A 16351-nucleotide genomic window follows, 5' to 3' on the forward strand; every position below is an offset into this window, starting at 1 on the left:
GTCTGTTCCCCTACGATCGTTTGACAGGCTTGAGTGCCAAAGATCGTGGTGCGCATTAAAGTCACCTACTACCATACGGTTTTCACCTCTGAGGAGCGCACCTATATCAGGGTGATATCCTGCCGGGCAGCAGGTGACAGGGGGTATGTATATGTTAAATATTTCGAGCTCGACATCGCCTGACCGGATAGCGATGCCCTGACATTCTAGGGTGGTATCCCTGCGGTCGATGTCTGCTTCGATAAGACGATACTGCACGGTGTGGTGCGTGATGAACGCTAAGCCACCACCATTATCTCGCTAGCGATCTCGACGGTGCACGTTGTACCCGGCGCAATTCAACAAAGTTGAATTGCTGTGCGACTTCGTCTCTTGGACCGCAGCTATCAATATACCATGCCGACGCATGAAGACGGTTATCTCCTCAAACACCGTATCTCACAGTTTGGTTGAATAACGCCCTATTTCAGCTACCTACTCAAAAACGTCCTATCTCAGCATATTTTCAATGTATTTTCATTTGAGATGGGGCGTTTTTGACCCGAATTTTGAGATAGGGTGTTTTGCAATAAAATTCTGAAATAGGGCGTTTTTCAATCCAATTCTGAAGTAGGCAGTTCTTGAAAAGTTTTCTGAGATACGGCGTTTTTGAACTGACTGCCGAGATAGGTCGATCTTCCACTCAGACATCGATATGTATTTTTTCTTAGAGAAACGAGTGTTCATCAGATTTTGAAGAATGGTTGATTCTAAAAAAAAAATTGTGTGAAGCAAGAAATTTTCTTGCATTATTTCTATTTTAATTATTTATGCTCCTTTTTAATAGGCAATATTTAATTCAGTTAACTTAGAAGTGAGATTGCCTTTCAATCGTAAGACCACTGCACCAGGATTAGAACTGGTAGCGTTAATGTCACCGAAATAGTGATTGGATAAGAACATAGGTCTTCCTTTCCAAAACTGTGGCACATTATCGAAAATATTTCTTGAATATATCGGAGCTATATTTTATCTAACCGTGAGCATCCTTAACTCATTTATTCCCATCAACCTTAAAAACTTGTTTTTATTTGCTTTTTATTTATTAACAGGAAGACAAATAACATAAAATTTACGAACTCAATCACTCAAAAAATTTAGAAGTAGGTTTTAAGGAGTACAATGGGAAGAAGTGTGTTCATTTTCTAGTAGGTGTATTTTTAAAACACGACACGTTGGTGGCACTATGTACATACATCTTCAAGAGTTTTGAATCCTTTTTGTAAAATGAGGTCCTGTATAAGCAACACTTGCTGTGAACGCACGTTTCGAAGCCATTTTATCTTCGGTATAGTATAGATAATTGGCTATTATCTGCTACATGGATAAAGTTTTTGATGACATAAAATCTGTTTCTTGACATATTTTTGGCAACAATTGGTGTCGTTGTGTCTTCGTCCATTTCCGCCGCCATAAAACAATATTCCTATAAATGTATATAACTTCTCCCCAAATATAAAATTATGTTCATTGTGTGGCTGGGCATATGACCGTGTTTGATATATTATAAGTTCCACAACATCTCTGTCGGAAATGGTGTCAAAAACTTCCACCGGGGATTTATGCGCCAAATTTATTTTTTTGCTCGAACATTGGCTTTATAATTACTAATAACAGTGATGTTCATATTGGGCGCATCTTTTGACCAGCAAGGGATCGCTAAAGTTTAATTTCTTAGTGCGGATTTAATTTCTGATAACGGTGTGCCATCTTCACATGTCGTAATCGTCATCGCTGCAGAAAAGTTCGATATTGCCAGGGACATATTTTGGCATCGTTTCTTCCTCAACCGTGTTGTTGAGCGGTATTATAGCAATATCTATTGACGATGGTCCTTAGTTGCTTACAATGGCGTCTATTGCACTTGAAAGACTAGTGTATTTTCTTCTATAAAATTATTGCCGTTTGTGGTGGTTCGAAATCCATTCCAGTAAAAATTAATCCAACAAAGTTTTTTCATACATATTTTTCCATTGTACTCAAGCAGGTACACCTGTTTTAAAATCAACTTACCTTCGCTTTTCCAAAATTGTTTTTATTTCTTATTCATATATATACTTATGTACGTAGTTATTTCCTGCACTGATTTTACAACTCACAACTTTTTAGGGAAAACAAAGTCTCATCACCAATGCAAAATTCGAAATAAACTCTAAAAAACAAAAACCAAACAGATTGCCATAGCAAAACTAATTTTTTTTCTGCTTCAAATTGTGAAATGCGTTACTACGCCACCTTAGTCCAACTTTCATTTCGAAAAAAATTTAAAATTATAAAAAATTTAAAAAACTTTAGTAAAAAAACTTGCATGGTTTTTCCGTACTCATGCGAGTATAATGGTAATAAATGGGTTGACCAGACCTAAATTAAATTAAATTTATTTATTTAATGGAAAAATGTCGGCGTTCGTTGTGCAGCAGCATCTCATTGCTGCGAAAAAAAGGGTTAGGTAACGAGATGTCCTCGACTTATTTAAGAACCTGTACGAATGTCTTCTGGAAAGCAGATTTTTTATATGTTGGAAGTAAAGAGATGCCGCTAAATTCCACTCCAAAAATTATTGCCGCCAAACAATATTGTGCATACATATTTGTTTGCTGTAAAAATGTTACCTAGCCCCATGGTAAAATTCTGACGTTTGTATTCACCACGAGAAATGCAACGGACTCCAGAGCAAGATTGAGGAGATATTTGTCTTTATGGGTCGGCATGGCATATTGATAGCTGCGGTCCCAGAAACGAAATTGCACTGCAACTCAACTCTGTTGGGTTGCGCCGCCAACAATGTGCTCCGTAAAGATCGCGAGCGAGATAATGGTGGCGGATTAGCGTTCATCCTGCACCACACAGTGCAGTATCGGCTTAGCGAAGAAGACATCGACCCGAGGGACACCACCCTAGAATGTCAGAGCATAGCTGTCCCGTCAGGCGATGTCGAGCTCGAAATATTTGACTTCTATATACCCCTTGTCACTTGCTGCCCGGCAGGATATCACCCTGACATAGGTGCGCTACTCAGAGGTGAAAACCGAATGGCACTCAAGCCTGGCCAATGATCGTAGGGGAAATCTTTTGGCTGAGCAGATAGACGATTCGACATTCTGCACCATGAACGGCGACGCGCCCACCAGGCATTCCCACGACAGCCGGTTCTACGTACCGGAATGACTCGGGTTTCACCCGACCANCTTCATCTGCCTCGGGAGACGCGCACCACACTTGCACAACTTCGCTCCGGCTACTGCAGCAGGTTAAACTCCTACCTGAGTAGGCTGAATGAGGATGTGCCTAATGAATGTCCGGCATGCGGAGAGACCCCACATGACTCGAAACATCTCTTCGCATGCCCGGCAAACCCGACATCCCTAACGACCTTGTCCTTATGGGCAAACCCCGCAGAAGCTGCACGCTTCCTAGGGTTGCCGTTAGTGGAACTTGACGACAACGACTGAGATACCAACCGATCTGGGCGGGGTTGTTGTAGCCGCTACAACAACAACAACAACGCGCCCACCAGGAGTATGGGTAGCTGCAGCAGCTCGCCAGACCTTACAATTGCCAGTGCTGGTCTGATCAATAGCATATTGTGGCGAACTATGCTAACACTAGCATCAGACCATCTACCCATAATCATCTCGATCAATAAGCCCACCGACTTTGCTTACTTCAGTAGGCAATTCACACTGCATCCTTCGGTAGACAGGGCCAAACGTCGAGTGACCAGGAGGCTGCACAAGCTGCCAAAAAACAGTGCACAACTTGTTTTCACCAGCTGTGAAGTGAAGTGGGCTATCGGGAAGGCGAAAGCTTCCAAAGCCATTGTACCCGACGGAATCTGTATGTTGATGCTGAAACATTCGGCGCCTACGGGAGTAGCTTACCTAACGGAGGTACTCAACCCGTCAATGGCCACTCTCATCATTCCTGATATGTGGAAATCAGGGAGAGTGGTCCCACTGCTGAAACCGGGGAAGGCCGCCCGATAACGCTCCTTTCCCCGGTCGCGAAGACACTAGAGGCCCTGCTACTCCCATACTTCACCTGCCACCTGACCCCAGCGAAACATCAGCACGGATTCCGTAAAGTGCAAGGTGCAACAATAGCACTTAACGCCATAAACACCCAAATAACTTGTGGCCTAAATCCAAACCGCCCCTGTGAGGGGACGGTCCTAGTAGCGCTGGACTTGTCAAAGGCGTTTGACACCGTCTGCCATTCCACGCTGCTAGAAGGCATTGAGGCCTTAGTCCCACAGGGACTGATGCGATGGTCAGCGAATTATGTGAGTGGTCGACAGTCGTCAGTAATCTTCAGAGATCAAACCTCAAAACCAAGAAGAATTAAACAAGAGGTTCCAAAGGTGGTGTTCTCTCCCTCTTATTTTTTAACTTCTACATCTCGAAGCTTCTCCAGCCATCTGAGGGAGTTTCCCTGATCACATATGGTGCCGATTGCTCGATTTTGGCGTCCGGGAATGAAATTGATGACCTCTGCTCAAAAGTAAACGACTATCTCTCCAGCCTTTCTCGCTTCTTCACTGCAAGGAGCCTAACACTCTCACTAACGAAATCAACGGCGACCCTCTTCAGGAGGTCAGGCTAGAATTAGGTATACACGACGGTGGCACACCAATACCGACTGTAAACAACCCGAAAATTTTAGGGGTCACCTTCGATAGCTTGCTGTCTTACTCCACGCACACAACCGCAGTTGTCAATAAAGTACAGAGCCGCAACAAGGTCCTCGCTCGCTGGCAACGTACAAGGCAATTGGCCGGCCGATTCTAAACTATGCTGCGCCAGTTTGGACGCCGGGGACTAGTTGGACGCAGTGGACGAAGCTACAGACTTGTCAGCCGCACTCCGGACAGAGACTGGGTGCCTTCTGATGACGCCTGAACACCACCTACACAGCGAGGCCCAAGTGCTCCCCGTAAGGGAACACAACAAAATGCTTTGTAAGCAATTTCTGGTGGGGTGCCACAGAAGCGAACACCCAAACAGACCTCTGCTACAGGAGGAGCATCCGCTCAGGCACGTCAGAGGGCATCTATTCGTATACAAGGACGCAGTCCAGCAATACGTAGACCAACCACTGGACCCGACGACATACATACGAGCTATTAACGACATCCAAAGAGAGTCAGTCACCACCCACCTTGACTCTCGACCTATGAATGCCGTAATCGGAGCCCAATCACCACCCGTAGAAGAGACGGAGCTTCAATTGCCAAGAGAGACCCGCGTTACCCTGGCTCAATTACGGTCTGGATACTGTAGCCGCCTCAACAGCTACCTGTCCAGACTTGACCCCAATATCCCCAATGAGTGCCCGGCATGTGGAGAACCCCTTACGACACCAACCACCTCTTCACATGCCAGCTCAATCCGACTCAACTAACACCCCTCTCCCTCTGGTCCGACCCCATTGAAACAGCTCGTTTCCTGGGCCTCCCGTTAATTGAGCTTGACGACAATGATTGAATGTTGACCCGAAATAGGCGGGGCTTAGTAGTGCCGCTACAACAACAACACATTTTTAGTTTTATCCGTCAACATTTTTCTTATTTTCTATCAATTGTCACAGGCCCTAAAGGACATAAATGTGTACCTTTGGGATGAGATTGTAAAACAAACAGTCGATATTTTGCATATTTTCTTCAATAACTGTATTTGCTAAAAATATATTATACGGTGACTGATATCACATGTAATGTAAATTTTAAAAATATATACATATAAATACATATCCGGTCTTAACTTGAACAATTGCTTAACTTGTCCTCTTTTTAATGTGAACAGGTATACATTTAATAGTTGTATGATTCCTGGTTAGACCAATTTGTAATGTAGAAACCAATACATGAAACGAGAAAAATATCAATGTTTAGACAAATCCTCTGCGGACAAATTTAAAATAATATTTACTATAGAAAGTACGAATTAATTGGTTGCCAGGGTATTATTTAATGTAGTGGTAATTGCAGTTCCATAAAATATTCGTCAAATTATTTGTCTCTTGCTATAAAAGATTCACGAAAATCTAACTTTGACGGATTCATTAATAGAGCCGATAATGTGTAATATTTCATTAAATATTTTTCTAACAAATGGTGTATTTATGAGAAAAAACATCGATAGTAACAGAAAAAACATCGTAGTGGGGGAGATTGGAAAACATCGATACTATCGATTGCTATAAACGAGGGACCAATAAAAAATCGTTAGTATTAAAAACTGGTAAAATAAACAATTGGATATTAATATTGGAATTCTCCTGAAGAGAACCAGAGTTTTCCGATCGAAAAATATTGATTTTCAAGAATTCTATACCATTCCCACAGGGAAAATAGGTAAGCACCTTACGAGGTAAGCCATGTTTTCTTTCAGTTTTTAGTACCGAAATTGTCATCATGGCCAATGCCACCTACTAGTAAAGCACAAAATGAATACCTCCGACGACACATTACGTTGTCAGTTGCAAAATAACGTCCAGTCAAAGTTATTTCCAAGCGCCGAACTACTCCGAGCGACTGCTCTGCATTAGGCGTAACTTACTTTGTAAAGCGGCTCAGAGGTATGTCTGATACCAAATGTACATTCTTAATTCCTACTTACATAAGGCGGCCACGTCTTTGTTAAAGTAATGGAGATTCGGCAGGGAAGTGGTAAGGACCTCCAAGTGAAGGGCAATACCTTACCATCAACTTACACTTCACCCGGCTGTCCGTACCACGTCAAATACATGGAAAACTTTGAGCCTTTTGAGCACTCCCTAAATATTTTTTTAAACCAAAATAAAATAGGGTATATTTTTTCGGTAAAGAATAGTCCTAGGGGGTGGCAGCATCAAAATTCCAACTTTACTGTTTTTGGACCACTCCAATGTATGTACATATATATATATGTGGATAGGAAAAGGGCGTGGGTACTGTCCATGCGAATTAATATAAGGTGATAGCAGGAGTACAAAAAAAAATTACATGTATTTTGTTTTTGCTTTGGCGGCATTAACTGTCAAAATCTGTAATAGTGTCATGGTGTAACAATACAAGGTGTTGTACGTATTGACCACTCGTTTCAACGGCTCCCTTCCAAAAAGTTGTAATATGGAAGCACGATAGAAAGGGGAAGAAAAGAAGTCCGCTTTCCGAAATAGTACTAAATTTAGTACTCGCTTTTTATATTAAATTGTATCAATAGTTAAGCTGATGCCAGATAAAATTTTGTGGCCTTGCGTGACATTTATAACTTTGCCAGCAAAGCGCAAGAGGCAAAAGGTACGTCACAATGAACGCCAAGAAAACAATTTTGTACTGCTTTTTTACTTGTGAAAATTTGCTGTTAAATTTGTATATTTAGTTTTAAAAATATCAGAAATGTAATTAAATTTTACGTTTCTGCATGAAAACTCTAATTCGGACAAAACAAAGTAAATATTAAAACAGCTGATGGTCAACGCGTGCAAAAAGATGGGAGTTGACCATATTTTCGCTTCGCGCTGGAGATGAAACGATATTTGTGGCATGCTTTGTGCATTTTCATACATATCATCTTATCTGTCAAAGCGAATCTGTCACACAAAGCGAAGCAAGCGTTTTATCTGGCATCAGCTTTATGAATAGCAATGGTGGAATTATATATGGTGTTGTACGTTGTGACAGGCCAGTTTGACACTCGTTTAGCTAAAAGTTATATTTTATAAGTGAAGAAGAAACGGAATAAAAGAAAGCCTTTATGCTGCAAGGTACTAAATATAGCTTTACATTTCACATATCGTCCCCCAGCTTCTGGTATGATTGTATGCTCCATTTGATTGTAAATTAAAAATATTATTATTATTATTATTTAATTGAAAGCAAGTGATGAATCACTTGTTTACACAAAATGGGAGCACTAGCATCCAAGGCCTTCGGCTCTCTTATACTAAGTATATGGGTTTAGATTAAGGATAGTGTGATTTAGGGTACATATATACTTATGATTATAGTTAATATCGAATTTACTTTATATACATTTTTTTAAGTCAGTAATTTTCAGAAACTCATTAACTAATTTTATTTTATCGGACTCAGTTTTCCTTAGTAGACTAGAAGGTTTGATATTGTCAAAAAGTGCCGTTCTTGTAGCGGTGAAGTTTGGGCAACTATCTAACAAGTGGCAGACGGTGAGGTGGTTAGAACCGCAATAGGAGCATAGAGGTGGTGGAGCTCCCGTGAGAATGTGGCTGTGGGAGATGACTGTATGTCCGATTCTGAGGCGAATGAATGACTTTAATTCGCTACAACTAACATCGAGGGGAAGGTTAGGGCTTTTGCTTCCTATATTCATATCCGAGTAGTGATATATATATATATATATATAATATAAATATATATTCGCAATACTGCTATGCAATAGCGATTTCAGTTCGAATATTTCTTTGAATACGAGATCACACGACTGGAATGTCCTTCAGACCCGCCCTAAAGCCTAATACGTTTAGCAAAAAGTTGAATAATCATCCATCGTTACAAACGGATCTCACGTAACTGGGAGAACCCAGCGAAAAATTCGACGTATATTTTTCGTTAAGTGATAGGAAACTGGCAATAACAGCAGCCTTGAACTCATGCGGCCTTGGGAACTGTGAGCCCGCTGATTTTAGTAAACCCTTTAATTGAAAAATCGGAGCGGCTCCACCTAAACTCTCCCTTTTCCTGTCGGGGACAAAAGTGTCAAATACATGCATATGTATGTATAAGGACATACAAAGGTCGCTCACATTGCCCACGAATGCACTAACGCGGACGTAAGACTTGATAAAACTTGGCTAAAACGACCTCGCTGAGTAATTGGAGCTTATATATTGCACAGCTTGAATCTTTTGTACATCTAAGCCCAAACAATCAAATTCTAAGAAATGAACAGTGTGCGTTATATATTATAATTGGCTTTTTATTCATTTATTTCATTGCTACGTACAGTTAAAACTGTGGCTGAGATATATCCTTTGCAAAGAAGCTAGACGCCGCTGTGGTGTAGTGGTAAGCAGTGCGCGCTTCCACTCCGCGACGCCTGGGTTCAAGCCCTGGTCAAAGCAACATCGCAAAAAATATAGAAAGAAGGTTTTTTCTTAACAGCGGTCGTCCCTCGGCAGGCAATGGCAAACCTCCGAGTGTATTTCTGCCGTTCGGAGTCGGCGTAAAACTGTAGGTCCCTCCGCTTTGTGTGATAACATCAACCGCACGCCACAAATCGGAGGAGAAGCTCGGCCAAACACTAACATATGTGTAAGCGCCAATCTATTATTATTATTATTAAAGAAGCTAGAAAATTCGCCACGCCAACGTATAAAGAGCCAAAATCAATTAGAAATTTTCCAAATTTTTATTTTTATTTGCAATTGTCAATGAATACGAATACAGCAAATGCAAAGCTTTGTTTTGTACTGTTAACGAAAATATTTGTTAGGAAATTATGTAAATCATTGCTTTCTTACAGGAGATAAAAGGTATTTTTTTCAAGAGGGCCACACTGATTTTGCTAAGGGAGTCAAGATGGCGTATTAGAGCGAGAACGCTGTCAATATCCAACACCTTATATAATTCCACCATGTAATAGTGTGTGTGGAAATTCAAACAAAATTTTTCAATTTTACATTAGAAGCCGTGAGGCGAAACACATACATACACAAAATCAGCTGATCTAGTAATTCCACTTTTTATATAAATACGCCTTGGTAGAAACAACCTATTTTCAAAAATTTCGTACTATCGATGCAACACAAAACGATTACTTTAAATATCTTTGGTATCAGGGCTGCAAACCGGTTTTGAACCGAACAGTCGCTTTTTTCGGCCTTCAAACCGAACCACGAACCGAACCATTTTTATTTTGAAATGCCAAAACTGAACCGAAAACCACTCCAAAAAATGGTTCGGTTCGGTTCGAAATCCACTTAAGCATTTCGCAAGTTTTGTAATACACTTTTGAGTTTAATGACATCTCTGTAAGTTATAATTTCGTCCATAAAAATGCTTGAAATATTTTTATATGTATGGAAGAAACTGTATATCACCGCCAGCAAAAGAAAAAATCCAAAATACTCAGATTTCATACAAAAATTTTTATCAAAAAAGAAAATCCGTAGAAAAAATTGCCAAAATCGACATAAAACTTAACATTTTTTTCTAGAAATTCTTATAGAAAAGTTTGCAATTTTAATGAAACATTGAACAGTTTCCATAGTTTTTGTTAGACGATGAACTATACTTAAAAAAATAAACATTAAACAAACAAAAAAAAACAATAGCGAAAAGTGTTAAAATGTCGGGATTTAAATTTTAAGAAACCGTCATGCATACCTTTCTTTAAAGTGCTGTATCTTGGAAACCTTTTAACGCAGCTTAATGAAACAAAATGCATTTCTTCCGTCTTATTATGGGCTTTAATTGTGCATTTATTGTATTAATGTGCAATGTATAAAAAAAAAAAAAAAAAATAAGTAAACATTTTTCTTTTTGATTTTTTTTTTATTATAGCATTTTTAAAAATTTTTATTTTTACATAAAAACATTGTCTATAATGTTAACTTTAAGTATGCAAATGGGCATAATGAGCTACTTATGCATTTGGACTCTATATCGTCTAACGTTAGAGCAATATGATAAATAGACACGCTTTTATTACTATAAGAACTAAAAAGAAAAACAATATTTATTGATTTAAAGATTCGTTAAATAAGGATATGAAGTTCCCTAACTTGATGTTATTTAAACTTTTAAACTAGCTTAAAATAAGATTAAAGTAATTGGCACGTAGTCATAGTCGAAACAAAGTCCACTGAAAAGTTAGTTGCAGTTATTTTTACAGGCATCCCATTGGTAGAGGGCTTCGGGTGCACGAATTTATTGTAACATCAGGAGTTGAATACTTGCTCTAGCTGCCAGTCTCTTAAAATGTCCTCCAATCACGTCGTAAGCAGATTTCCCATGCGAACTTGCAACAAAGGTTAATTCTGCCATTTCCTTGCAGGGATTTTCATGATTTCAGACCTTTAGTAAAGTTAATACGATTTATTCATATTGTTTTTGTTTTTTACACACCTTTCCTCTTTCAAAAATATACAATTTCATATAATTTCAATGTCTATTTATCATTTATGGGAGACCGCCTATTTATCATAGAAGTTTATAAAGAGAAGAGAAGATGACGTTCAAATAAAGGTAATAGATAATTGTGAAATAGCGTAGCTTAGAATACACAAGTGGTCGAAACTGGAAGAATGCTGTTTTTTTTATTAATATTCACGATGTTTTTCAAGCTAAAAAATTTTTCTCATAACAATATTTTTCATACCTTAACGAAAACCATATATATATGGGTGTTTCCATGAAAATGTCAACCAGGACTGAAAAAATAAAAACAACTGAAAAGGGTTTTTAAGACGAATTAATAAGAGTAAAATACTCGAATTTTTATATTATAGAAGTATTTCAGCTTATTGCAATTTTAAAACTCAAAAATTGAAGAGTAAAACTGAGTGTCTCTTCGACTCAGTTTTCTCTAATGAAATGAACTATTTTCTCTTTCCTATTAACTAAATTAAGAGATTTGAAACATTACAATTACATCTTAAAATCAAATTTGCAATAACAACTAACTATAAAAATGAGAAAAAGGAGAAGTTAGAGCTCGGTTAACGGTAATTTTTTGATTTGCTTCTGATAGTATTCTAATGTCGCGTACGTTGTGCAAAAACATTGTTTGTCTATGTCATTTGTATATTGGCAGTCGCAGGTAATGCAGATTACAATTCTTAAGCGAGAATTCTTCCAGTTAAAGATATACAGTAAAATTTTCTTTCCAACCGAAGTAAAACAAATTTCATTACCCTTTAAAGTTTGTCGCATACGTTATTGTAAGTACGAAAATTTCAATCAAATACATCAAAACCAATGTTAGTTGCAAATTTTCTATTTAAATTATTTAGAATAGTTGTAAAACAATGAAACGGTGGCGGGAAGAGTTCTCAATAAATACATTTTATTACTTATGAGAAAAATTGTCGCGTACGTTATGTCGCGTACGTTATTTTTAATTTTTTTTAATATAAAACTAGACCAGAGATAATTTCTTTAAAAAATGAGAAGGATTGTAAAGGTACATTATTTAGCTTAGTTTAGGAATTTTAAAGAAAAGAAAAACTCCTCATGATTCGCAGACTTTCGCATATATGCGTGTTTCCATGAAAATGTAAACCGAAAATGCAAGCAAATGAATTCAAACGGCTTTATAACTTTAAATTTCGTATTCAGATGGCGGAAAAAGGTTTTGAAAACGCGAAACGGTGGAGAGAAGAACTGAAAAAATTTAATTTAGTATGTGTTACTAGTAAAAATATTGTATGGGGGAAAAATCTGTCGCGTACGTTATTATAATTTTTTTTAATAAAAACTAACCAGAGATAATTTCTTTAAAAAATGGAAGGATTGTAAAGGTACATTATTTAGCTTAGTTTAGGAATTTTTAAAGAAAAGAAAAACTCTCATGATTCGCAGACTTTCGCATATATGTATATGTGCCTTAAAACCACTTCTTTTTTTGTCGCGTACGTTATCACCTGGTTTTGAACGGATATTTTCCACACCAAAGTTTCGAGGCTGCTTATTTTTTTCTCAAACATAGTACCCTTTGGTTGCAACATAACCGTAATCTTTTTTTTCAGTAACTTCTATTTTTGTTAGATTTACGTTACTCTATAACCGTACGAATGTCGCGTACGGCTGTATGGAAACACCCATATGTAAGTCAAACTTTCAAACTTTATACAGAATTTTGAAAAATTTATAAAATTTTTGGGTATGGAGTATCATAGCGTGTTAAATTTTAGTATAATAACTACGGTGACCAGATTTCTGTGGACAAACATCGGAACATTTAATAAGCATCGAATCCCAACATACAATTCTGCTTTTAGAATAAAAAGACATAACATCTCTTATCACAGTTTTATTTAAAACAAAACAAAGAGAAGAAAACTTAAAAAATTATCGCAAAAATGTCTACTCTAAAAAGTGTATGTAATACGGTGTTTACATGAGGCGATTTTACATGCAACTTTTAGTTGAAAGCAACAATCGCCTGGTGTGAACGGCTTTTCAACTAATCGCTTCCAATGAAGTTGGGGGATAGCCAACTTTTGATTCAATTAATCGCCTCTAAAATTGCCTGGAAAATCGACTTATGTGAACACCGTATAAAACTACTAATGAAAAGTGTTTATATTCCAACCTGAATCTGTGTAAAGATTTTTAAGATTGGGTTTCTGAAAATAAGATGTTTAAAATAAACACATAAATATGCACATAAAATGTTCAAGATTTTCAAATGTTTCAACACATTTTCTACATACATAGCCATTTCTCGAAAGCAATTTATGTGAAAAATGACTTAAATTTTTGGATTATATATGGAAATTGACAGAAAATAAAAAACCATTTTCTATTTAAATTGCTGGTGAAACCGGCTGTAAGAGAGGAATCTGGTTACCTCTCCTAATATGCGCAAATTTAAACAAAAATTGTTTAGAGTGTATCCACACTATGAATACAGCTTATATTTTTGATATCCATGAATTTTTGAGGAAATTAGTATTATTTTTTATTTCACTAAATTCCAGTTGGTATCGTTTGATTAAAACAAAGAAGACAACAAACTTAACAAATAATTATAAAAGCCTAAAAATTAACGATACAATTTTCTCAAAATCGGTACAGTCCCGCCAAAATCGGTACAAATGGTCACCGTAATAATAACGTGCATGTTTTAAGTGTGTGTTAATCGCATAGATGTTTAATAATTTTTTACATTAGGGTGGTCCTTAAATGTAGGGAGCAAATTTTTACATCCGATTTCCTAAGCCCCTACGTCGATGCTACTCTAGTCGAAGATACCAGATATAAATTTTGATACCGATTGGAGACGGTTAAGACGTGTCGCGCACGGCAAAGTTCAAATTCCTCTACGGAGACTCAAAAAATTAAAATAACTTTTTTTTCGTCTAATACCCAAAATTGATGCTATCATTGCCGAAGATATCACATATAAATTTAAGGGCCGATTGAAGTCGGTTAAGGCGTGTTGCACGGGGTAAAAGTTCAGATTACCCTATGACGACGTCTTAGCCGACTTCAATTGGGACTACAATTTATATGTGATATCCTTGACTTTAGTAGTATCGATTTTGGGCATTAAATGAAAAAAATATTCCGTAATTTTTTGAATACTTGGAGGCATCTGGCCTTTGACCCCCTTGCGACACGCCTAAGGCACTCGGCACATTACGCGCCTAATCAAAGTAGAATAATCGTTTCGTCATGCCGAAACGAATGCATGACGACTCGACTTCTACACTCTTGCTCACCAGCTAATAAACACTTTCTACACATAACAAATTTTCTGGCCGTTCTTTCGCAACTACGCACTTCCGCAAATATTTCTGCTCCGAAATATTGCATAAATGCTTGTGGTTTAATACAATTAACTCGAATTTTAGCACGAAATCATTCATTTTCAATTATGTTCTATTGAATTGACAAATAAATTTTATTTCCAACACAAACAACAAGTAAACAGATGACGATTTCGAAACTGCAAGCGCCTTGCAATGTTGGGCGCTTCGATTCATGAAGTTTTTATAATTAGGCGAAAACATGATTTTGACTCGTAATGTACAGAGCTTCATTGAAATACATGTGTTCGGCATAAAAGCTTTATACTTTAGTATGCCGAAACGATTACACTACTATGATTAGGAGCTTAATGTGCGGAGTGCCTTAATCGACTCCAATCGGGACCAAAATGTATATGTGATATCTTCAATTATGGTAGTATAGTATCGATGTTGGGTATTATATGGAAAAAATAATTAATTTTAATTTTGTAAGTCTCCATAGAGGAATCTGAACTTTATATGTGATATCTATGACAGTGGTGTTACCGATTGAAGGGTCAGACTGAAAAAAATCGTTCATTTGATTTTAAGGACCACCCTAGGGTACATACATACGTACATATAGGATAGAAATTTAGTATAATATACAATAGTATGAACAAACATATATGTATAAATATTTTTATTTCCATTTGTTAATAATATCTCTTGTGCATTTTTACAGACTTTATGGCTTCAAAATTCATAGCTTAGCTTATCAAATTCAACTGCAGGCAGCAGCTAACTTTAAAATGCCACTACGAGCGGTAAATTTAAAATGAAATTTCTTTGCTCACCAATTAAACTTTAATATCGTTTTTCCTTTTTTCTTTTTATTTTTGATTTTTCTCATAATTATTGCATTGAACATCAAATTTTATAAAAACGTTTACATTAAACAACAGAAAAATTAATAAAAATTAAGAATTATAAACCACAAACAACTCAAGCAAACTTAAAAATGTAGAGATCGGAAAGGAAACTCATTTTGTTTACAAAAACAATTGAAAGGCAGCCAAGAACACACACAAACATTAGAAACTGCGATACTAAAACCAAGCAGCACAAAATGTTTTGAGTTTTACACAGCAGTCGCCTTCACCATATACGTTAAAAATATCAGAATTCATTATAAACATTCACAAAAATACGTATTAGAGAAATACAAAAATCACATATAAACTATTTCAGTCAACCTCCTATGTATATGTCCTAATATAGAAGTTTTGTACAGTTAAAGCATGTGAGAGACATACGTTAGTCATTATTCACCTCATACAATCCTTTTATACACAAATTATCATAAAAGTGAAGAAATTCAATATAATCTATCTAGCCCTTTTCTATTACGCTGTAATTTTTAGTTTTTGTATACAACTCCTCTGGTAGGAATTAAAAAACATAACCCGCTTCACATCAATTTGCATTCTGTTAATGTAGTTTTGAACGATGAATAAATTGTAATATTAGAAAATAATGACTTTAAATGCAAGTGCGTAATACAAAGTAAATTTAATTCGAACTGAAAATAATTGGCATAATTTCATTTAGGCAAAATTATAACTTCTCTATTCAACAATTGTCATTTGCAAACCATCATATCGTCGGCTTAGAGTGTAAACCTGCTAAATCCGTTTTTTGGCAAAATTGACCTTTTGCTGCAGTTCGAAGGAGTAGGCGATTCCGCAGTCGGCAAGAAAAAAATACGTAAATATAAAAATATAATTGTCAAAAATTGTTTGATGAGTAAAGCTGCTAAGTACAATCAGTTCAAATTCAACTGCTAAATCCTACATATTCTGCTTCTGTCTCTCGATTATTGTTCTATCTTAGAGTA

General features: G+C 37.0%; 1 protein-coding gene across 4 annotated transcripts in view; it reads left to right on the forward strand.

Annotated features, from left to right (window-relative positions):
• Positions 1-16001, forward strand: part of CkIIbeta (casein kinase II subunit beta) — a 19972-nt gene extending 3971 nt beyond the window's left edge. For 3 of the 4 annotated variants that reach the window (XM_017620404.1, XM_017620406.1, XM_017620405.1), the window contains exon 6: positions 15200-15296. In XM_017620404.1, coding sequence (XP_017475893.1) covers positions 15200-15296 — 97 coding nt within the window. Of the gene's footprint in view, positions 1-15199; positions 15297-15419 lie in introns of those variants that run through there. The other variant, XM_017620407.1, reaches the window with a different exon arrangement.
• The last annotated feature ends 350 nt before the right edge of the window (positions 16002-16351 follow it).

The sequence above is a fragment of the Rhagoletis zephyria genome, unplaced genomic scaffold, assembly GCF_001687245.7.
Source record: "Rhagoletis zephyria isolate East Lansing unplaced genomic scaffold, Rhagoletis_zephyria_1.1 Rzeph_scaffold_02144, whole genome shotgun sequence".
NCBI lineage: Eukaryota > Metazoa > Arthropoda > Insecta > Diptera > Tephritidae > Rhagoletis > Rhagoletis zephyria.